Genomic DNA, 25,783 nt, shown 5'->3' with positions numbered 1-25,783 from the left:
ATAATCAGATATTATTGGGGGTACAGGCGCTTTGGTACTCTGTCCTTTCTGTAACCGTCATGTTTTTTTGCCTTTTTAAGATGTTTTGGTACTTTCAAAAAAGACGTTTCAATTTAAAAAAAAAAAAAGAATTGGCACTTTGACTTACAATGTGTTAACTGTACTGGTTCTCAGAGTCTTCAGTATTTTTTGTCTTTACAAAAAATTCTGAAACATGTTTATTAAAGTACTGAAACGACTGGGTACTAAAACAACAAGGAGTATTATGCTTCTTAACATTTGTTGGAGCCCCTTGGTGCTGATGTTACTCCAGTTGTACTTATCTTACTTATAACCATCAGGGTGTTTGTTAGGAGCCCTGTGGTCCTGATGTTACTCCAGTTGTACTTATCTTACTTATGACCATCAGGGTGTTTGTAAGGAGCCCTGCAGTCCTGATGTTACTCCAGTTGTACTTATTTTACTTATAACCATCAGCGTGTTTGTTAGGAGCCCTGTGGTCCTGATGTTACTCCAGTTGTACTTATCTTACTTATGACCATCAGGGTGTTTGTAAGGAGCCCTGCAGTCCTGATGTTACTCCAGTTGTACTTATTTTACTTATAACCATCAGGATGTTTGTTAGGAGCTCTGTGGTCCTGATGTTACTCCAGTTGTACTTATTTTACTTATAACCATCAGGGTGTTTGTTAGGAGCTCTGTGGTCCTGATGTTATACTCCAGTTGTACTTATTTTACTTATAACCATCAGGATGTTTGTTAGGAGCTCTGTGGTCCTGATGTTACTCCAGTTGTACTTATTTTACTTATAACCATCAGGGTGTTTGTTAGGAGCTCTGTGGTCCTGATGTTATACTCAAGTTGTACTTATTTTACTTATAACCATCAGGATGTTTGTTAGGAGCTCTGTGGTCCTGATGTTACTCCAGTTGTACTTATTTTACTTATAACCATCAGCGTTTTTGTTAGGAGCCCTGTAGTCCTGATGTTATGCTCCAGTTGTACTTATTTTACTTATGACCATCAGCGTGTTTGTTAGGAGCCCTGCAGTCCTGATGTTACTCCAATACTAGTTGTTTAACCACATTGGTACTTATAAATAATTCCTCTGCTTGCCTGTTCAGGCGTGAGAAATGCATCTCTCACGTGAAGAATGTCTCCAGCATGTTGGTGGATCTGAAAAAAGGCTTATAACTTGTATTTGCTATACTCACTATTAAGATAACAGCTTTATCTGGCAGCGCATACTTGGTTGCTTCAAAGACCAACCAGAACACAAATAATAAACTCTATCTGAATTAATGTGCCAATCAGCCAATGAACTTGTACCGCACTACAATACGAGGGGCAGTCGGTGCTAACATTTGATTTTCTCATCACCAAGGCTCAGAACAGTTTCCTTTCCACTTATCACGGCTGATAACATTTCACTCGGAAGGCTCCTGCGATTTCTTTGTTTTCTGTTTGTTTTCTGCCAGAAAAGTTTATGTATTAATTTCATATTTCTGGCGGTTCCACTTGTTTTCACGCATATAACTACAGTTGTCAAAATGTCCGCGAAACAATTTTGCCGTTGTTGTTGCATTTACCGTTCCGTAATTGATAATTTTCTCCTCGAGAGAATGCATGTTCACAACAATTGATGAGTGCGAAACCTGTATGTGATGGACAGACTCTATCTGTCTGCTTTCAACAGTCAGATAATACTGCAGGCTTTGAATTTCTGACAAGCCACATCAACAGTTTAGCTTGGAAAGCTAAACATTATCAAGCTAAATAACGAAAACAACCATTTAAAAAACTTTCAGACCCTGTGATTAGGTATTTCAAATCTTTGTTTTATTTCAAAGTTCAGATAACTATTTATTTTGGAAAGACATCAATTGTTTGATACTGTCTGGTTCACATGAATGTATATAAATAGAGATTCGTAATTGTTTAAAGACGTTTAATGTGTATAAGTAAACATTTTCAGTTGTCAGGAGATTAATGAAGTTTATAAAAGAACAAATGTTTAATTGTCTGTTCTATTATTGGATTAAGTATCATATGGCATACAGATGAGGTTATTTATAAAAATTCTATTTATAAAGTGTCGATGTTTCAGTCAATAAATCTGTTTCCAATAAAATACTGTATAATCAGACAAATAAGGAAATAAGGGAGTTTCTTGCCCCTTATGAAATATTTAATTTGACACAAATGTATATAGAACGGAGGCTTAACTTAATTGGCTCTTTGTTTGCCTAGTAAGGCCATTGTGAGCATCATTGATGCAGGTCAGCTCCAGGGATCTATCACAGACCCCTCACCATGTTTGCCAGTATTGAATTACAAAAGGCTCCAACTGTATACCTCATAAATCAGTGTTGTATTTAAATTTAAAAGGATTCTTTTAAACAAAAATGGAAAGTTATCAACTGTAATTTTGCTGATGTTTATATTAAGATTTTTTAAAGAGGTGAAAAATGTAGGCACAATTTTCTGTGTTATATGAATTTTTTAATTGATTTTCGGAAGCTTATGGTTGAAAAGAATAAACCATATTTATGAACACAAGGAAAACATATTACTAAAATGGGGAAAAATTGTTGACTTTGGTAGGAAAACAGCTGTAAGGTGTCTGTTGTCTCCACCTACTGGGGGTTCTAAAATACAAGTTGTAGACATTAGAAAAATGTATATCAAAACTTTTGCGCCTGTACACATTATTTTGCCAACTGTCCGTCTGTGGATATGAAGCACTGACTTTTTATCTGTAAAACAGAAAAAATACAGTATAAACATAAAGAGACTTGATAAGGGTCTAAACCCAAAGCTGCAAAAAATGCCGTTTTTATATCGTTAAGTTTTCGGAACACTTTTTTCCCTCTACTCATTTCTCATTTACTCAAAGGTGGCTATTTTTCATTCAAAAACATGGATTCTTTCATGTTATATTCTTCACCTGTTTGGATTTTTTTCATATTTTTTTTATTAAAACTTCTATGGACTAAAAAATGTCTTGTTGGCTTCTAAACTTTATTCATGAACTTTGTAGTTAATATATATTATTAATGCTATTATTTAGTAATCAAAAACAACAATTTTTCAAATACCACCCTTTTATAGATAAGTTCTTATCATCATTATAAATTTTCAAAAAAAAGCCAATGGATTGGGATGCAGGCAGTATGCAGGTAAAAATCCAACCTTGAAAATTTCTCTTTTATCTGTAATTGTCTCCGTAACTGTCCATTTGGGCGGAGGAGTTATAGCCCCTGGGTGTTCCGGTGATCTATAAAGCAAGGTGATTTAGCTTCATTTATTGGTAACCCAGTCCCCTCAATCCACTGGACTGTCAAAATGCTTTAATGGAAAAAAGCACAAAAAAGAAGTCCACAGGAAGCTATGCTGATAAAAGACATCTGGATGTTGGGCAGGAGTGCCAACCAGGGTCATTATTGTTAGTCTAAAAGCATCTTTTTGTATTTCAAAATCTTATGTTTCTTATCGTTTCGTCTCATAAATCTGTATGAAATGGGATGGAACTCCACCATCTAGGTGAAGCTGATACGGACAAAAATCACAGAAATCGTAAAGATTGGGTATTCCCGTCACTTCAGCAAGCTATATACTGCTGTAAAAACGTGGCATACTGACTTGTGTAATATACAAATGACGCTAATTAGCAGATCCGATAGCAGTTGTGTTCGTCGGTTATATAACAGTTATTGGAGACAGAGGTATAACAAGCACTATATTAACAGGAAATTACGAGGATGCTGTTATGCAGTTTATACATATCGGGGGATGTATGATAACATAACTGGAAATACTTATTTTCAAAGATATCGGATACATTTTGGAAATTTGCCTCTTGAATTTTTTTAGTCTTTTGTATCTTTGATTTTTATTACAATGTTCATCTTTTGTTTTCTTTGATTACACAAAGGGCCTACATGATTGTTCGTACAATAAATACTGACAGCCTGATTCTCTTAAATCACCTCGGCACATGAGTAATCTGGGAAAGAATAAAATGCTACACCTAAATTCATGGGCATGAAATAGCCATCATTTTATTTAGTGTAAATGCCAAGTTATTTTATCTTTAGCTAACAGTAAGAAAGATATTCTGTGTAATATACATGTAATGATGTTTACTGTTTTGATACTGCATATTCATGCCTTTAAATTTTGGAACAGAATTATTTGTAGAAAAACGAAAAGTTTTAATTTTATAAATTGATTACATATATCTCCTTCATCTTATTACCATATTCATTCCTACCAGACAATTTGGGAGAATATACCTGTAATTGTAGTTTACCTGTATCATTATCTTCTGTGGTTATACCACTCAAACAGCCCTCATGCAGAGCCTGCTTAGAATGTATACTAGCTTTATAGCTACTGATGTTGGATGATGACCAGTAGAGATTGTGTTGACAGGGACATGATGCTAAACACTGGATCCCTCCATTATCTGGTCATTAGACAGCCCCTGGGTGTCACTCGATCTCCCCCCTCCTCCCCCTCCCCACCATAGCAGACTCTAGTGTGAAGCCTGTCTCCATCATGTAAGCCGCAACCACGCTGGCCTCTTTTGTCCTCCCTGAGAGGTAGATTAGGGGAGCTAAGTCATTGAATAATACAAGGGGAGTACTTCTATAATTTATGATTAAAGAAATACAGAACACTTAGAGGTTTAAATCAAAATGAAATAAAGATGTTCTCTGTTGTGATGGACAACTCTTAATGAAGATCTTATTTAAACTCATTCACCCCTACATATACCTAAACTGGACTTGCCCAGTCCTTGATTTGGAAAGGTTCAAATGTGACTTTAGGGGTGGATGCAGGGTTAAGTATATCAAAACTTGTAGTTCTCACCCATACAAAATTTCCTTGTTAAAAGAGCATTCGAAATATTATAGTTTTTCGATTATTTTCGTTGGTTTATTAATGGTAAAGGGCTAGGAATGGTTGGATGCAGTGCTGTAGGACTGTAACGAGAGGAGGCTGAGGTGTTAAGTAGCAGGTAGTCTTCAGGGCTGATATATATGTATATACCGGCTGAGAAACAAAAGAGAATTAGAGCATTTGTAAAGAAGTTGAGCATAATGAGTTTGGTTGAAAGAAATGGACCATACTGGGATAACAGGATGTGCTTTGTTCTAGCCCCATCGCCACGGAGACTGTGTTTACTAAACATGTCAGGCCAGGATAAAACATGGTTGCCCTGCTACTGAGGAGAGACGGAACAAAACTCCGATACAATCAGGACTGGAATCATAGGAATCCAAACCCCCCCAAAATACCAAAACTAAAGCATAACTTCACAAACCTTAATGTAAATTTCATGTACTGGTGAGGTTTGATAGTAATTCTATACACACAAAAAACATAGGTTTCATTGTCATAAACACTGGCAGATCAAATTACTACATGTTTCATGGGAAATGCAATTTGTTGAATGCATGGAGCACATTTCTTGTCATGAATTTTTTTAATTTTAAATATCAAAGAAAATCATCCGAGATTCTTTTGATTTTTTTCTTCTTTATTGTTATTTTACACAGGACAAAATCTCTTCAAGATTTCCCCCCCAAAAAATAAAAAGTGTCTACATATTTGAAGAAAAAGTCTGGTGTCGGCCTAGATTTTCTCCGACAGCTATAGTTGTATTTAAATCAGCTTTCTCTGTTACGTATCTGATCTAGCAGTGATGTTCTTTACATGTTCCGTGGCCAGCGGTCTCCAGTGACAGCGTGGTGGTGTGATCAGGAGATGAGGGCCGTAAGATAGGGATGTAAGGGGGATCAACAGAGATGGCCGACAATACCTGATCAATCACAGCTACATGACTTAGTATAATAGATTGTGACACACTGTCATAATTGCTGCTCCAAATTGATTTAAATTATCGCAGAGGAGGCACCGTCCGCACACAACTGTCAGAACTGTGATAACTTGGTGTCATCTTCGTTGTACTCGGCTGTGTCATTCAAGCCTCTAATCGATCTAGATCAACTGCTCAGCTCTCCTCAATACTACACTAGGATATGTTTAACCATTTTTTTCCCCTCTTCCACTTTTATTAAACTAGCAATTCAATTTGATTATACTTGTAATTCATTGATAAATCAGTTAAGATCAACCAAATAGTAGATTTTGTTTATCCTAGATTATAGTTTTTTTATAATGTGTAGAAATATTGCGGTGCATTGGCATACAGGAGCTAAATAAAAATGTTTGGTTTGGCACCAGATTTGTGATTGTATGAATGGAAAGGGATGAGGGTTTGGGAATGTCTTGACTCGCAGTCATTGAAGTTTCAGAAGTCAGAAGGTTTAACTTTACAGTTGTGATAAGTTTTAGATAACACCTTTTCAAAATGTCCCAATAACTCTTAAATTTCGTCATTCAAGAAACTGAACCCCAGCGTAGATTGCACCTATGTGCAAGTACACATGACACCGCATTAAAACGGTTTCTATGGCTACACAAGTTAATCTTGTCTGTCTGTCTTGAAGCAGCTCTTTTGGAGAAAGTATCCCCCCCAAAAAATTGAGGGATCCAATTTGTTGATAAATGGAGACGAAATCTTGTCATTTTTTTGTTGGAGAATGTAATTATGTCAATCACTGATCGGTGCCGGTGTGATAATGTCCATCATAATTCCTCACACTCTGGTGGCCTTATCGCCACGACAACAAGATGGATGGTGGCGATACCAGCCCATGCAGCCACAATGAGTGATGGCAAACAAAGAAAGCGCTGACACATCTGAAAAATGTAGCTTCCAATACTGCTCCTGGGGTTGAGTCAATCACATCTTCCTGCCAATGATAAATATTAGATGGCAGTTTTATCCACTAACAAACGATGTGTCGGACCTCGGTAGAAGACGACTACCATTAGTTTTTTCTCCAATCCGTAGATAAGGAATCCCAGCTCCAGAATCTGCCCCAGTATTCGTGTATTTTCATTTATTATTTTTACATTTACACGACAGACAAAAAATGAAACATGGAGAAATTGATTGATACCAAAAACAAAGGTTGAAAAACAATATACAATAGCGGAGGGGGAAAAGTAATTTTCTTCTTCACCAAAGAGACGTTTTGTCGATAAATCATAGTGCTTGTAAGACGGGTTCAAATGAAAATTAAATGGTTACAATATCTCAAGCTCTGCAATACTGATTCCTGGAGACAAGAGGCTATTTATAGGCGGTGTCAAAGGTCAGTCCTCACCGAGCACAGGGACTGGGGGACAGGATCCATTTGTTGTAGTAGTCTATTTACATTATATTATAAAGTGTCAGTCTTCGTCCCAGCACTGACAGCCCAGTCAGCCACTGTAAACATGGCCCCTGATCAGGCAGGCCCTGTTTACTCTGGTCCTAGGGCAGGCTAAATTGTTTGTGATAACCTTGACACTCCCGTGATGTCTGCTAGACAGAGGTCAGGGGACAGGAGACGGAGTAAGTGTAAAAGTAAAATAAGCAGGGCCTTCACTGTGAGAATGGTGAGATTGTTGTTGCTGTTTGTTTAGACACAATCTTCGGGTGTGAATTGATCGCTAGTCATTATGAACAGGAAACAATTACATTCATTTTTGTTTTCTATTGGTTGTCTGAGTGGCCAGAGAGACTTCAAGATATCTTGGTAGATGCCTTTTTTTCCACCCACTTGGCTCCACCTTCAACACACAGAAGCTGGCTACACTCAAGCCCTGTCCTCCATTCCCATCCTCCAATTCCCCAAAACTTGAGCTATTTCCGGTGTCCCCGTAACCCTGTCCACTGATTCCTATCCATCTCCTCAAGCTCTAGATATTCTTTGATTCTGAAAGCTATGACCTCTGTTCCCATCTTTCAGTCTTAGCTAGTCTCTGTGTCCCATCTTTCAAGCCTGTTAAGTCTGGGATAAAGCTCAATTTAACCTTCTCTAAAGATCTGTACCCTAGCTACCCATATATACAGGTGAGAACTTATAGTCTGTTCCCTACCCATAGATACTGGTGAGAACTCATAGCCTGTTCCCTACTCATAGATACAGGTGATAACTCATAGCCTGTTTCCTACCCATAGATACAGTTGAGAACTCATAGCATGTTCCCTACCCATATATACAGATAAGAACTGATAACCTGTTCCCTACCCAAAGATACAGTTGAGAACTCATTGCCTGTTCCCTACTCATAGATACAGGTGATAACTCATAGCCTGTTTCCTACCCATAGATACAGGTGAGAACTCATTGCCTGTTCCCTACCCATAAATACATCAGAGAACGTATTACCTGTTAACTACTTGTCTATGCAAGTACCTTTACTATAGAAGGAATAGGTCCACTTTTATCAACTATGTCCTAATCTCTACCCAGAAGTAAGATGGAGGAACTTGCCATGTTTGAATATCACCCTGAATTTCTCCAGTGATCAATTATAATGTTAGAAGTGGGCACTTCGGTGAGGTGGGTGGACCACACACTGGCTGTAGATATCGGCTGATAGTTCTGTCGCTCCCTTCTCACTTCTGTGTAGTCAGGCTGGCCTCTTTGCTCCTGTCTGATTGTGTGAAGGGGAAGAAAAAAACATTTTTGATAACAGAACAATTCATTTTTTACCTAGTTGAATTTGTACAGTGGTAATTGTACGAGGTAAACAATGTAGAGCTGTCATTCCAATGTAAAAGGGAATATGTTATACAACTTTCTGTTAAAAACATAATTGTGGTTGTACAACTTCAAAACACCTTCTATTCCTTTTACTGAACAAATTTACCATATATTTTTTTTTACTTTTGTATTTTCAGTTCAATCATCTGCGAATTCATCATATGCATCATCAAAAAGTTCGTCTCCTGTCACCATGGATACAATGAAGAGAATGTCTGTGTCTCCTCCAATGGCTGCTTCTCCCTACCATGCCTCTCCCCACTCCCAGGCATCGCCACGGCAACGCAGTCCTCACAATGCCAGCCCCGCCCAGGCCTGGAACGAGCACCACGCTGTCCCCAACGGACAGGAAATCCCTCTGAATCTCACAAAACCGAAGGCAGAGTTTAAATTAGAGCTTATGGACAATGGCTATGGTGTAGGACATGGGGGCCATCCTGAACCCATAGTGACGCCCCCACCTGCCCACAGCAACCACCGGCGCCAGGTGGCAACGTCAACGCCCCCTACAGACACAGTGACATCATTCATGCAGGCACGGTCACCCTTTGGCCTCCCCCAGTATGTGGCGAGTCCATACATGATGGCCAACCATCTCCCAGTGTCCGCAGTCCTCAACAGTTTGTCCGCCCACTCTTCGCTTCTAAATGGAAAATCACATTCCGAACTAGAGAAGGTAAATACTGCAACCACTTTTCATATTCAAATTTATAATCAATTCTTATTTGATTAGGCCTACATAAGATCAATTACACTATTGTACTTTTTTTTTTCACCTATTTATGAGTATTATGGTATGGGGTTGTCCGGCCGGCCGGCGTAAACTTTTGTTTGTCCGACAAACTCCTGCTACATATATCGACCGATCTCTTTGAAACTTGTTATACATTATAACCATGATATAAAGTTATGTCTCTCTTAAAAGTATTTTGATTCGACAATTTTTGCAAAACTTATTGCCCTTTGTTCATTTCAGTATTTGATTTTTTGTCCGGAGATTTTCTCCTACATTTTGTATAGCATGTCAGCTAACCACTCTTAGAATGATGCAGATCTTATTTCAATGTAAGAAAGTATACAACACTATATGGCATTCGACAGGCGTATATTGTTCCGCCCCGCGGTACTCTTGTTTATTATTCAATGCAGTGTTTTAGGCATGCATAAGATTGGAGCTAGAAAAGTTATATTCGAAAGAAAAAAAAATTGGTATAGATCATGGTCACAAAAAGTATAAGTATAATGCAGACACAGAACTTTTGTACAGGGGGTCCTGCAAAGTGTTTGAATTTTAAAATTCCCTACGTCATTGGAGTACTGCAATGTGCAATGGTACAGGAAATGGGATAAACGGGGGCAAATCTTTATACATAAAGCATGTTTATGTGAAGTCATCCAATGCTGAGAGTGGCTATAAAAACCCATTCAGTCAAAAATATAAATCTCCTTCTCAATGCATACCCTCTTTGATAACTGGAAATTTGATATTCAAAAGTTTCGGTATCTTTGGAAAAATCGTGGTCTATTTTATGAATGCTGGTTATAGTTTAGACATGATGTGGTAAAGAGCCTCGCTAACACAGACTAAGGAAACCTGTAGATACGATGTGGTGAAGCGCCTTCCTGACACAGACTAGCGAGACCTGTAGGCATTATCATTAAAATAATTACTATCTTTTCATCCCCATAATGAACATATACACGTCCGATATGATACGTCAGCCATTTAACATGAAATTAAGATTCGCGGAAATCTCGGTTCCAGATAAAAACGTTGTATGTGTCTGATTTTCCTGATTCCTTATATAAATGTGGTAGCTCCTGATTTGAAATCATCTCCGAAATTTCTTGAGATATCTTGGTCTAGCATCGCCATGGTAACAGGAAGTGGCTTGTGAAGGGGTGTGTTGAATAACCATGACAGTTTGGAGATTGCTCTAAGATAATTGTTGTGTTAGCGGGTCTGTGTAGAAACCCAAACATTTACTGGGGTTGGGTGCATCAGATTGGGAGTTTAGAGGTATAACCACTGCTGTAGTGCAACTTTATCTATGAAACACTAATCATTTTAAAGATTGAAGGAGGGGGAAAAAAAACAGGTTGTGATGGTGGTGTACAACTTTTATCAGTCAAAGGGGAATAACTAAAGCTACCTTTTTACCAAATTATTTCTTTTCTATCTCAACAATTAATGTCTTAGATTATTCATAACATGCTATCTGTAAACTTAGTGTTATCCTATACTTTGTGTGAGATCATTCTATGTGTTTGGTACCCTGTGTTACATAGAAAGACAAATCTCTTATATTTGTTACTATGTGTATAACTGTGCGTTACATTAGAAGTCATATAAATGGTTGTTATTTGTTTCGTTACTTAGGAGATCATCTCTTGTAGTTGTAACTTTGTGTTACCTTAGAAGTCATATAAATGGTTGTTACTTGTTTTGTTACTTAGGAGATCATCTCTTGTAGTTGTAACTTTGTGTTACCCAAGAAGTCAAATTAATGGTTGTTACTTGTTTTGTTACTTAGGAGAGCCTGGTACAGGAGGTGTTAGCACGTCAGTTACAACACAGCGTGAGTGGACCAGTGTTCCCCGGCCTCCACCTACCACTCTACACCGGAGCCGCCTTCCCACAACTCCCTCAGGTCAACCAAAGCATGAAGGGCCGGGCAGATAACTCCCCCGACGATTCCCCTAACAACGGTGCTTATGTCCAACACTTACAAAGTAAATGTGCTCTCTTTGGTATTTTACCAAACAACGAGTCACAGTGATAACACAAACAAGAAATAATCATGTATGGAATCTGATCTTAAATTTAAATATAATGTATTTCTTCCTATCATTTGATGGAATATGTCTTGTGGGGAAAAAAATAAAAGATTCCTTACTATTTAAATGTAAAAATATGCAACTTTGAGATGAAATTAATTGTGTATTTTTCATTGCAGGTAAGATGTTTGGTGCCAAGATAATTCGTTCCAACAAGGAAAAGAATGACCCCACTCGACCTCACATCAAGCGACCAATGAACGCCTTCATGGTTTGGGCTCGTGAGGAACGAAGGAAGATCCTCAAGGCTTGTCCTGATATGCACAACTCCAATATCAGTAAAATCCTTGGTGAGTTACAACGCCCGTAAATTGACACTTTCGTGGATGGATCGTGTCTTCAAGACAGGGATGTGATTCTTATTCTTTTTTAGAGGATTTCCCCGTTTTTTCTCTCTATTTTTCACATAATTAAAAAAGAAAAGAAATTGTTCTGAAACATTTAAAAAACCCATTAAGCTTCTAAGGGGATCATCCTGTTAAGCTTTGGTTTCTGCGTTTATTTTAAATATCCATTCACATCCATGCACTGTTCTTTCAAATTTTGGTCACACAAAAAAAATAAAAGTTCAATACTGTTTGGTTGGATTTATATTTCTATGATCAAGTTGATTAGATTTCTGATATTGTACTAATTTTCTTAAATTGAATCTCAAATAAGAAAAAAAAGGATTGCCCAGTACAAATTTGACTAACAAATGCCTGTTATCTTATTTTGATGTAAATTTTGTTGTTGTAGGAGCTAAATGGAAGGCCATGAGCAACGCAGAGAAGCAGCCATTTTACGAAGAACAGTCTCGTCTCAGTAAACTACACATGGAGAAACACCCTGACTACCGATACAGGTACTAACATCACCTGTTGTGTGTTTATGTTTTTAGCTATTAGAATTATGGTATAAACTTGGAAGTTCTTAATTTAAATTATAGAAATGCATTTAAAATGTTTCAAAATCTTCTTCGAAATTGAAATAAATTTTCTAAAATTTTATTTAAATTTTGATTTGTTACCATATGAAAAGTGAATGATAAACCTGATGTCTGTTTTCACTCTTTAAACTAGACCACAAATGATGCTTGATATACCTGACCTAGAATCTGTTTACGTGAATTATGTGTAATATGTTTGGTATCTGTTTGATTTATTTCAGTAAAATAAGACAATAGTCTTTTACAGACTTTTAACGGAGAAAACTATTTTACTAGATTGAAAATATTTGATGCTTTTAACGTTTAATGCTTCTCTTCGGAAAAACACTAAGAGACAATGCTAGCTCTTTATTCTGTTGTCTGTACCTAACCTGTAATATATATATGTGTTATTTTTCCACAGACCCCGTCCAAAACGCACATGTATAGTTGATGGCAAGAAGTTACGGATTTCGGAGTACAAGTCTTTGATGCGGTCGAGGCGTCAGGACATTCGGCGAGTTTGGTATGGGGAATCTGGCACTACCTATGTGGAAGGGCTGCTAGGTAATTATTTACAATTTAGTGATATTTACATCAGATTTATAATTATGTAAATGTTAATTCCTAGATATTGTACAATAAACCAAGTAATGTCAATGTAAATATCTAGTGTCTGAAAGTAAAGAGAAAACCTTCCACCTATGAAAGTACATTGAAGTAGATTATTTCCTGTATATAGAATTAAACTTTTAATTATTGACACTTAAAAAATACTGATGGTGACAGCTTTCATCTGTCACCAGTGACGTCCGAGTCATTGAAAATAAATTCTAGATGTACAATGCAGATTAGAGGGAAGTATTTAATACTCATGCCGACTAAAATTAACTCCCGGATACACATATTCTATAAGTGCTGAAAATTATCTGTTTTGGGATTCAAGTTACCTACATTATACTAAAACAAACCCTCTGTACTTTTTTTGTAGGCGAACAGTCACCCAATGCCAGTTTCGAGGGGGAGCAGAAATTGGCTGGAACTGACGGTATGAACGGATCATCTCGTATGGACCCAGGCATGCTTGGAGAGTTAGGTCCCGAGGGGGACAGTAGTGACAATGACAACTACAGTGATACAATGGAGCACCTGTCGGACGTCAGCCTAGACACGCCCATGTCACTACCGGGGGGCTCCGCACTATTCAGACCCGGACTCGGCCTCCATCCCACCGCTGCCACCGCAACGACATCATAGTCTCCAGTGCATCATCGTTATATTTTCTCTAAAGACATAAATGGCAGCAAGATGAACGAGAGAAATGATACAAGATACTGGTGAACTTGTATTTAAGAGAACGAAAGGATTTGTGATTCGTTATGGAAGGGGCCTCAAATCTGTGTAATCCTTCTTTGTTTATATAGTGATATAACATGACACCTTGTAGTGATAGAATCCTTCATGAACATCATATTGAACAAGCAAAGGCCATCGGACACAACATGACAGTTATCACCTTTCTGCTGCACCAACGATAACATGTTATGGACATTCCAAATTCTCCTTGCCAAGAACACAACAGTTATTGTGGGTCAGACAAACTTTTATTTGACTAGTTCATCTGGGTCAGATGTGTGTTTGACCTTAATGATTCTATGTCTGACGAGTGTTTGACCTCACTTACTCTGAGTAGGACAAATGTTTGACTGCAGGTATAGTGCCGAGTTGTGTTGCCATAGTGACATGGTGCTAGATGGTCTGTAGATTTGTAATAGATTTGTGTTGTTACACTAGTAGATTGACTGTTGGGTAGTGAATGGGTGGGTAGATAATGTAACAGGTTGGTTACCACTATTTTGTGGGGACACAAAAGGTAACTGAAGATTGGGGTAGTTTGGGGGGATGGACAAATTGGGGTAGGGTAGGTATTTGGCTGGATACTTGCATTTGAATTTGGGATGGGAAACCAGGACTGGATAGATATTTGGCTGGGTACCCAGGGATAGCTAGATTTGGGGATGGGTACCCAGGGATGGGTTGGTTGAATGTATATTTAGGGACGGTGCAGAGGGTTGGGTTTATGTACAGGGAGACAGGTTGTGTATGCAAGGTGATTATGTTAGTTGTGATAGTGCTTGTCCAGCCACGGTCCACCATAAGATCCATCCAGCCAGTCAAAATAGCAATATATATATACTCGTCGCTTATAACTATGTATTTTCATGGCCATGACGATGTCCACAGAAGGGACTTAACACAGTATCTACAATGTATGTATAGTATATGTATGTGTCTTTTAGAGTAAAATTACTATGTTTTGTGTTTAAAGCAAGTTAGACAGGACCACACTTCATTGGTTCAATTTTGTTCCACTGCCTAACCAATCATAATCATTTGTTTAACTTATATATTACATACTACTACATGATTGGTGGAGGTTTTTCACCAATCGCATCAATGTAACTATCCAATATTGGGTCCAAGATCTACTAATATATCATCCAGAACTTCTTCTTTTTTTTGTTTGTCTCAGTATTTTTTTTTTTTAGAATGACATGATGATATTTTGTTAATTGTTATTGTTTTAAATGTTACGACCTTGGGAAGAGCTGGTGCACACTGGGACACCTTATATAGGCGCCATGGTGCTTCCTTCTGAGTATAAAACCTGCTACTCCCTTAGACACTGTATAGACACAATGGTGCTTCCCTCCAAGTACAACGCTGCTTCTCCCCGGACCACATTATAAAGGCACTGTGGTGCTTTCCTTTGAGTAGTTGCTACTCAGTTGTAGAACATGGCTGTTTATGGAAACCGACTAGGAAACCATATTCTCCATATTTATTCCATTTTTGTGTTTTGTTAATTATATTATGGTCTATTTCTTCAACAAATTTTTATTGTTTTATTTTATGTACCATTCAAACATGAACAAGATTTTTTTAATTTTTTTTTCAACGTTGTGTCCAAACTGTACCTAAAAAAAAGATTTCCTATCGTAAAATTTGTTAAGAGTTGCATGGTTCATGAACATGAGGTTTTTTTTTTATAAAAGTTCAAGAATATTGTTTAAAGAAAGGGGAAAAAATATGATGAATTTTAAATTCCAATACATTATTATTGCTTATTTATATTTTATTTTATTTTTGAGGAAATAAGTTAATTCTCCGAGTAATAATACTGCTAAAAATTGTTAGAAAACAGTTTTATTCATGGTGCCGCTGAGGACTGTGTGCAGCCATTACGTCACCATGACAAAGATGTTGTACATCGATTTGACTAATGGCTGCTCGCATTATAACCTCTTGTCTCTAGCCCCGAGTTATATCCATGTATCTTTATGTAGGTAGTCTGTCTGTGACTTTTTGTTTCTTGTTATTTTACAAAAAAAGTATATTATAAATCATGTGAATATGTAGAGTCAATTAAAATTTATTATATCTGTACATGTAAAAATATTGAATTAATCACAAAACAAATGCACTTTTTTTTGTTCTTAATTTTGTTTTACCTATATCTGTTTTTCTTCATGAACAATTAGAAATACGGCTGTCAGATCAAATACTATTTTTTTGAAATCCACATGTCCAATGCTGCAAAATTTTCTTGTCACTTGAATATGAGACTGCACTCTAATATTACAGTTATCTCCCCTTAAATCTACATTTATAATTCATAACGATTGTTGATTATTTTATCAAAATCACTCGAAGTACGAACACAAATAATTTTAAATTGCCAGTTGTGTAAACCACGTTTTGTTCTCATAATTTCCCCACCATAAAATGGTGTCTTTTTCACTAGTTAAATTTGCATATGTGTCTTGTCTTCTTCCTATTATTACAACTAGTCCTTTGAGTACAATGCAATTAATAAAAAAGGTAGTGCTATCAGATGTGAAAAGTAAAAACTATGTAAATTTCTAGCTTTTAATGCCATAAAAAAAATTCTTCTGGTATTTTTGAAAATACATGAAAACTGCAAGATTATTTTTTAAAAAAAACACAGTGATTTGATGTTTTCTGAATTTCATTGTGCCTATTTGCTGTTTGTAAATGTCAATAGCCTGACACAACTGCCATTGTACAGAGACGCAAGGAATGGTGCATTTATGTTTACACTAGTTGCCATGGTACCTACATCTATTTTTATGTCCCACTTGACATTGACTCTGTTGTCATGGTATTTTGATCTCATATATTGTTTTGCTAACGGACACCGAGGCTAAATGCTATAATGATTATGCCTCTTCCCCTGTAGAGCCTTATGTCCCATTATTTTCGCGTAATCTTCGTCATTGCCTCGTCATGTAACTGCCCTGTTTATAGAGATATATGCTGTATATGTAAACAAAATTTATAGGTAGATCATTATCGATTATTATTTATACGGTATTTTTTTTTTTTTTTTTATTATGATAGACATTTTGAACAGTGAATATGAAACTGAGGCTTGAGTTTCGTCACGAACCTTAGCTGCTGTTTGAAGCTACAAGATTCTACAAATAGTCCTCGTCACACCTTACGTTTTCTGTTGTTGATGCTGAAACAGCATTTGTTACCATAGTTATATTGCAGCATGTATACCCGTTGTTTATTTCATTTTTGTACCCGACAAGTTTTTATCATTGATACAAAGCATCCTTGTTGTGCCAGATAAAAACATGAGTATATGTTGATTCCTACCTAATCTACAAAATGTTCTGTCTTCAGAAAATCACCGGAAAATAATGAGAAATGATGAGAAATGTATGACAAATGTGATTTGCTTGGATGATGATGAAGCAATTGCAGGTTGAAAATTTGAATACCAGATAAAATGTATTCTATTTTATGAAGTACATTTAAAAACTTCAGTATGAAAAAGCTACAAATTTATTTTTTATTTGATAACACTCAATGCTATATATTTTCTTTCTTTCATCTGTTTTTATTGTGACATTAGAGGTCAGTTCTCAGTTGGCATGACAACCAAAGTCTGTGCTCACTTGTCATGACAGCCAAAGTCAGTGCATGGTTGTCATGACAACCTAGGTTGTACTTTGTTGTCATGACGACCTAGGCCTGTCCTTGATAGTTATAACATCCTAGGATGGTTCGTGATTTCATTACAAGCTTGGTCAATACTTAGTTGTCATGACAGCCTAGTTCAGTACTCTGTTGTCATGACAACATGAGGATGAACTTGGTTGTCATAACTGCTAAGGTCAGGTCTCAGCTGACATGACAAACAAGACTTGTGTACTCATGTCTGCCATATAATGAAACTTTATCATGAAGACTTTTAAACTTTGAGATAATGAATATTTTCACCTTTTTCCATTGAGATATATATTTGAAAAATTGAGCTTTTGGATTAGATTAATTTCATAAATTTTCACAAAAGAATAGATAATATGTTGAAAAACTGTTGTATTTGGAAAATTAATTTAATTGATAATTCAATTGAGGTAAATCCTTTATTTACATTCATCAACTTCAGTAAAAGTAGGTACAACACGTCGCATTATAAAGGGTGTGGCCACATGTCACAATGACACGATGTGTAGGTGGCCACATTTCTTCACTTTGGTGTAGTTGTGGCCAGATGCATATGGTTGTGGGTGTGGCAACATGTCTCATGGTTTGTGGGTGTGGCCAAATGACAAAAAAAATAGGGGTGTGGTCACATGGTAAGTGGGTGTGGCCACTCGTCACATGGTAAGTGGGTGTGGCCAACCGTCACATGGTTAGTGGGTGTGACGACATGTTATATGGGTATAGCTATAACTTGGTCCGGTCCACAGTTGTCATCATCACTTATTGATTTGTCTACAAAATAAGCTTCTTTTTATTATTATAGTTTAAGTTATAGATTTGATAAATTGATTGACTTTGTGAGAACAAATTAATAAAATGTTTTATTAAAAGAATGAATTGATGTTTTCTTGTGATTTTGCAAGGATCCCACAGAGTCCAATTCCTGGTACATTATCTTTAGTTTATATTTTGGGTAGAAGATGGTCATCTTTACATGAGTATGACATGTAATTTCTCTCTGTATCAGTTGCTGTCTTTGGTAAATATTTTAATGAGTTACAGACACAATCAACAAATCTTACCAAAAAAATAGCAGCTACAAATTCAGGATAAGTTTCGTTACAAAAAGAAATTTTGATGCAAGTCATACAGCATGAAAAGCTAATAGTAACTGGTTTGATCACAACATTTATTTGAGGATGGCAAAATTTTGGATAAAACCTGGTGAGATTAAAAACAATTTGTATACCCCCACTTTGACAAAGTAAAAACGAGGTCACTGTGACCTCGATTTGACCTTAGACTTCGATCTGAAGTACATAATGGTTTCTGGAGCAAATCTCAGCTGCTGTTTCATGAATGGGCATCAAACTTTGATATGCAAGGAGCGAGGTACCCATGAAGCCCATTTGAGTTGAACCTTATTTGTAATTGGAGGGATATCTTCCACCATAATATACTCAGGACAGTTATATACTTTTATTTAACAATTTCAAAATGATTCCTTCAAATTTGACAGTTTCCTTTCAGTGTGCTGTGTCATCACACAAGCTATATCAAAAGGGACTTTGTGACTTGTACAGAATATAACTGCATACAATTCTTGCAGTCAGGCCTTCAGAACTATTGAGTTAACCTAAAAACTGATAGTGTACATTTTAATAGATGGTTGAAGATGTTCGAAATGTTGATTGATAACTTTTAAAGATTGAATGATGTAAACATTTTCTGGAGATTACACATTTTCATGAATAATAATTCTAAAAAATGCAGAAAAGTTGCAGAGACAAATGTTTAGGTAACTGAACTCTTAAGAAACACAACCCCAATTTGTATGACATGTTAATTTTGATATTATTGAAAAATGCAATGGATGCACATTTGTTGATTTACATGAAAACAAAAAGTTAAGGATGCTGCTTTCTGGAAACATTGGTACAGCCAGTGCATTTTTTGGAAGAGTCAACAAAACTGTAACCTCATTGGTCTTTTTGGAAAGTATAACTGTAACACAAGTAAGGTAAACTAGAGAATTTCTGTCATGTCCCCGAAAGTCTTCAAAGAAGTCCATATCCAAGTAGTATTCTTTTGATAGCCAACCCAAAGACCAGAAGAAGGGTGTTATGAGTAATCTTTTCCCTGTATGCACACTAGTAAGAAGACCAATCCTGGAAATTCAAGGTGCTACACTCTCTTAGGTTTTCTGCACCTTGGGAATATGTCATGACAGAATTAAAGGTACTTGCAACCTTGTGGATGATATAAATAGACGAGGTGTTTTTTATCCTTTGATGTACATGAAAAGAATTGCGCGGCAGAGTAATGGTAAAACTGACCGGCTTCGAAGCCGGGTGACGCTCATCCGTAAATTACAAAGGACAGGTATCAGCATAGCTTTTTTTTTTTTTTTTCAATTTTTCATCTGAAACTAATAAAATAGCTNCTTTATGACTGTGCACTCGATTTTTGCCATGACATATTCCGGGGGTTGAAGGGAACGTGAACGTAACGAGACGGGAAGCTGTATGCTTCAAAAGATTATACCAATGACTTTATGCAGTTAAGCAGTAACGCATTCCCATAGCTTATGCTAGACGCCGCCAATACTGTGCATACATGAGCTATCGTTATGCATTCGTCTGTGGACGGGAGATTACGGGCGCAACCAATATTTTTTTATATGGAATTAACATAATGAAGTGACTACTGTCATATTTGTTAATGGTTAGAGAGCTTTCGGAGAAGGCGTTCAAGTTTTTCACCGTTAAATTTAAGTATAAAGTTAGTTTCCAATAAACGAACCGATAGAGCTTCTCTACACAGGACTGAAAATTAAACAACCTACAATTTGTTTTTGGTTTGTTTGTGTTTTACGTCCTATTAACAGATATGGTCATTAAAGGACGTGCCAGGTTTTTGTGGTGTAGGAAAGCAGGAGTTCCCGGAGAAAAACCACCGACCTACGGCCAGTACCTGGCGACTGCCCCACGTAGGCCTCAAACCCGCGACCCAGTGGTGGAGGGCTAGTGGTAGCAGAATGTCAGACTTGGTCACCGCGGCCCTTACAAATTAAAAACAAGCTCATAGTTACTTACATTTGCCCAATAGTTAAAAAGTTCCTCATTCGGTCAAAGGTTATCTATTCTGTTCTTAAATGTGTTTGTGTTTGAAGCGGAAACAATGTCTCCCGGAAGATTGCTCCAGGTTTTGACTAGCACGATGTGTAAAATAGTTTCTCCTCGGGGATGTTGTTGACTGACATGGGGAAATCTTTTTTGAGTGTCCTCTTGTGACGTTTCGTATGGTTTCATCACATGGTTTCATCACCCCAAAGCTTAAGAAAGTTACGTGGTTTTCTGTTATAAAATTCTGTTCACTATCTTATACATTTCGATCATATCCCCACGAAGCCGCCAATACATAATGTTAAATAGGATTTTCTAGGACCTTCATCCCCGGTAGATATTTCGTAGCGTGACATTGTACGGTTTCCAGTTTGTCTACATATTATAATTTGTACGGTGATCATACTGCTCCGACGTATTCAAACCGTGTCTACACAAGACATTTGAAGAGGGACAGGAATGTTGTGAAATCCAAAATTTTAAATGATCTTGTGATAATCACCTACAAGCATCGATTTTCTCTTTTTTAACCTTTTCGTTTATATGTAATTCAATGTTTAACAATTTATCAATGACAACACCGATGGCCTTTTCCGAAACAGATGTTTCTAGTATTTTTTTACTTGTATGTGTTGTATGATGTTTTGATATTTCATTCTTTGATTCCTTGGATCGTCCAATATACATATTTCCACTTCTCCGGATGCATCTTACGTAGCCATTATACCTCCGTTTTTAAATTAACTCTAAATCCTTTTGTAGCGAGTCTTTGTCGTCGAGTTTGGTCATTCTCTTTAAAATGTTCGTGTCATCAGCAAATAAGTAGATATCGGAAATGTTTTAGGTAGATAATTTACAAATATAAAAAACAAAAGGAGACCAAGTACTGATCCTTGTGGTACTCCAAAAGTTTAACTAGGCCTATTTGATTCGATATGTTCTTAATGTGGGAGGTAGCCGGAGTACCCGGGGAAAATCCACTTGATTGGGCAGGTGACCCCATACCTTTCCACGTCTGATTGGGGAATCGAACCCTGGCAGCCTTGGTGGGAGGTGAGTGCGTCATCCTCTGCGCTTTAGTTTATAATATTTTATTTGATATAATCGAAAAGAATTGGACACAAGTCATATAACTGGAGGCACGGTAGTCCAGTGGTAGGACGCCGGGCTCGTGACCGAAGGGTTGCGGGTTCAAGTCACGGCACGGCCAACTGTGTTGTATCTTTGAGCACGATACTTTACTCCGCTTGTTCCAGTCTACTCAGCTGTAAATGAGTACGTGGTTGGGCAGTGCTAGAATTGTTGAATGCTAGCTGTTAGCGCCGAAATGGCAGCTCCGGCTGTATGCTCCCCAGGGAGTTGAGAAATGTACTGGCTAGTTGCAAAGGCCCTATAACCACGGATAATAATTTGTGAACCGCTTTGGGACGACCTACGAACTAGGTTGTGATAAAGCGGTATATAAGAACCTCCAATTATATTATTATTATTATTATAACTTAGATAACGTCCTCTTCCTTATAAACAATATACAATGTTTTTTTATAGTGACAGCAGATACATAGTGGTAATATCGTATTTACATATTTTAAATCAAATCAAAAACATGTGTTTTTTGCCAGTTTTTTTGGGTCTGTTTTTGGTTTTATCGCTAAGCTGTGTTCAAATTCCCTCCTTAATTTTGGTTGTTTTTTCATCCGATTTCTGACTCCTTTCGAACCGATGTCTCGTTCTCGTATGCAACTTTTCTAGAATGCGAGAGTTTTCCTGTTTTTCTGAAGAGAGGTAATCCAGACGACTTAGTTAGATACTAATTTTTCTTCAATTTCCTTCAAACTTTTTTTTCTCTAAACTCTCCGAATTCGGTAAAAGTTCATTCTACACTTATTTTTAACTAATCGTAAAATTTTCTTTTTTGCAACAACATTTCGGTCAATTTTCTACATTCAAAGATAGCATTGCATTCAAGCTCAAACAACAGAAGCACGCGGTGATCACTTTTTCCTAATGGACTTTTGTATTTAATGTTTGATACAAGCTTTTTCATCTTTTGTTATGATAAGATTTAAAACATGCGGTGTATATTTACGTGTTAGTATAGAAGATTGCCCTGTAAATTATGTATAAAGTGATAGTCCTGTGTTTCAATACTGCCTTCTTTGGTGTTCCATTAGTTTCAGTGATATATCAGAAAATTGAAAACTCGTATACTTCCATTGCGGACAGTTTCGTCAATTGCCTTCCGAAGTTGGTCTTTGTTTTCCGTACTTCCAATACCAGCTCTGTTGGTAAGCTCCACTAAACGTTTATAACATTTATGTAGTGATATTTGTAGGAATATATTTTCTTGAAAATCGTTTAACTTGTGACGCCTTAAGGCTTGTGTGTATGACCGGGGTATAGCAACATACCCCTCCCCTCATTTTTATTGAAAAAATATATTATATTCTATATTTCCTTCTATATTGAATTTCTTCTCTTTCATATTAAGCGTTCTACTGTAATATTAAATCGCACAATGTTGGCAATAATTTGTCATTAATCTTTAAAAAATGGAACCTGTCAATTTAAAAATAATAAAATCAATATTTTAATTATATGCAAACTGTTGAATCTTTATCTGCTATATTTATGAAAACTTCCGGGTTTTCCTGTTTAAAAAACCCCAAACTTTTGGTACTTTCTATACTTATTATTGGATTTTGTTTTAATCCTTAATTAATGTTCCAGGCAGGCGGTACTGGAGAGTTCCATGTGCCGGCAGTTTTTGTTAGGATGTTGTGACGATACGTGTTGCATACCTAGATAGTGGTGTAAGGGAAGTAACTCCTATTAAAAATACATATAATTTTTTTTTTCTTTTTTTTCTCTCATGACAATTAACATTACTTGTCTGATGGATATTTGCAAACTTTGTGTGATTTTTATGTAGATATAATAATTGTTTAAAATATGTCCTTTTAGCAGAAAAACGACATACGAACAATTACTTTGATATGTACATCTAATTATTTTTAGTAAGTTTGACATTACTCTTTTAGAGTGGGTTCTGTCAATATTTTTTTGTTCCCTCAATATTTTAATTATATGCGAACTGTCGGAAGGCCATGCATAAAATACATTTTTATATATGTATGTGCTTCATTATTAGCTGTGAAAACTTCATCATTTTCCTGTTTTAAAAGTGCTTTCTAACAGTTCTCGTTACGGCCTCCTTGTTATAGCTTTTTCTCCATCCTCGATACTCCAGGGGTTTCGTTCACTTTGAAGAGATTGCCACCAGGCAGCTATCTTTCATACTTTTTACCTATCAAGTTTGCTGTAGCCATTTCTAAAGAAGTACTTATTTTATTTTTTTACGACTGATCGGAAAAATCTTCAGATGGACGAATTCGATATCCAAGGCAGGGAAACGGGCTCGGAAAAAAAATGTCAAAACTCCAGGAGAAGAGATCATGGAGATGGACCCGTATCCCCGCCCAACATCATCGGTAATTATTAATGTATTGTTATACCAGTAATATCCAAAAATAATGAAACTATGATAAAGAAATCTAGAAGAACTCTGATGTTCTCTGGGCCATAGTGCAATCAATATTAGATTTTGAATTTTATCATTTCTTTTTTGTATTTTTAATAATGTGAAATATGTATGATAAAAAAAAAAGTTGAATGGAAACATACTAAAATTAAAACAAACTTCAATACGATTTTAAAAGCATTTTTGCATATAGCAAGACCATTTTCTTCTTCTTCTTCTGTATTCCGCATTTTAATTTGTCTTTATTGTGCGGCACCTAGATGAAACTATTTTTAAAAACTATGACTTAACTTGTTTCCGTGTGTTTTAGCACAGGTACGGAGACGTGATTTTATACGACACAGCAGATATCTATATATTACTTATATAATACACATATATGTAATATATAGGTCTCTGGTCTCAGCACAGGGGGATGAAAATCGTCAATTACAGTTTTACTGTATTATTCTGCATGAACCTAATATGGAGGATTTTTTTTATAAGCATGAGTGTAGCTGGACTGTGAACAATGGGCACGCAAAGTTTATCACCAAGCCATCGTAGGGCAGCCCCCATCCTGGAAAAAGATAGTTTAGATATTTACATCCTCTGTAGTACTGTGCTATTTGGTGGCTTTTTGAGAGCGTGTGCTTACTCTATTCAATATTAAGGTCCCCCCTCTCCAAAAGCAGGCTGAAACGTTATTGGTATGAACACGGAATTAGATTATACCGAAGTCCGTTGTATGAACGAAAATAACTTTACTACCCCCCCCCCCCCCCCCCCCTTAAAAATAAGAAGATCGAATCATGAATACTATCGATTGTCGAACTGCACTCAGAATTACAAATCCAACATTCCTGTTTCAAGAATGTGTTGTAAAGCCGTTAAGTTATATTTGCTTACCGTAGCTGCGCCTGATTTGACGTTCTATATAGATATAAACCATCAGTGGGTATTATTTGTTTTACCTTACACATCAGGTATGAACTTTTTAAGTCCGTCTCACAGGCATATTTGTTTATGTCAATAAAAATAGACTGGACTATTTTTATTTCCGTGCAGAACAGAAAATAGTTTTTTTTTTATCTGGTAAGTGTGCACATTCTGCTCGTGGATTGCGTTCAATGTCTATCTCTTTGAGGTATATTTTTTTTATTGTATATTGCCTGAACTATATATTTGTCTTGTAAATTGCACAGGTACGTCATAATTGGTTACAACACGGACTTAGATAGCAATCTAATTCCGTGGTTACAATTATATATAAGGTGTTCAGAGCAAAAACACGTTTTAGGGGTTTAGATCAGCCAGGGACGTATAGTGAAGGGGATTAGCAACTCCCTCTTTGCCTCACCAATTTTATGACACGTCAATCTAGACTTACCTACCCCTGATTCAGGAGCAGATAGCAAGCGCCACCTATCTCAATTTTGACAAACCAAGATGGCAACGATACCGCTTCGTTAGATTACAGAAGTTGGCGTGAAACAAACCAATCGCGATAAGTGTTCTTACGTCTTTTGTTTATCCCATTGTTATAAGCTGATTGTATTACTTATAATTGATAAAATCTGTGGTATCATATTAATTGATGTCTCGTTTTTGGGGTATATTTTTCTATTTTTAAACGCGATGTAACGCGTGGTTCAGAGTATTGTGGTGGGCGTCGATAGACAAAAATGCGGGATAAAAAAAACCC

At 36.7% G+C, this 25,783-nt stretch overlaps 1 protein-coding gene across 9 annotated transcripts in view; it reads left to right on the top strand.

Annotated features, from left to right (window-relative positions):
• Positions 1–18,326, top strand: part of LOC110459903 (transcription factor SOX-13-like) — a 221,096-nt gene extending 202,770 nt beyond the window's left edge. For 8 of the 9 annotated variants that reach the window (XM_021512391.1, XM_021512390.1, XM_021512392.1 and 5 more), the window contains 6 exons: positions 8,807–9,345; positions 11,204–11,402; positions 11,627–11,797; positions 12,246–12,351; positions 12,839–12,981; positions 13,406–18,326. In XM_021512391.1, coding sequence (XP_021368066.1) covers positions 8,807–9,345; positions 11,204–11,402; positions 11,627–11,797; positions 12,246–12,351; positions 12,839–12,981; positions 13,406–13,671 — 1,424 coding nt within the window. In that variant the 3' untranslated portion in view covers positions 13,672–18,326. The remainder of the gene's footprint in view (positions 1–8,806; positions 9,346–11,203; positions 11,403–11,626; positions 11,798–12,245; positions 12,352–12,838; positions 12,982–13,405) is intronic. The other variant, XM_021512389.1, reaches the window with a different exon arrangement.
• Positions 18,327–25,783: the final 7,457 nt, after the last annotated feature.

This window comes from Mizuhopecten yessoensis, unplaced genomic scaffold (genome assembly GCF_002113885.1).
Source record: "Mizuhopecten yessoensis strain PY_sf001 unplaced genomic scaffold, ASM211388v2 scaffold10275, whole genome shotgun sequence".
NCBI classification, from domain to species: Eukaryota; Metazoa; Mollusca; class Bivalvia; order Pectinida; family Pectinidae; genus Mizuhopecten; species Mizuhopecten yessoensis.
This window is presented reverse-complemented; position numbering and strand designations above follow the sequence as displayed.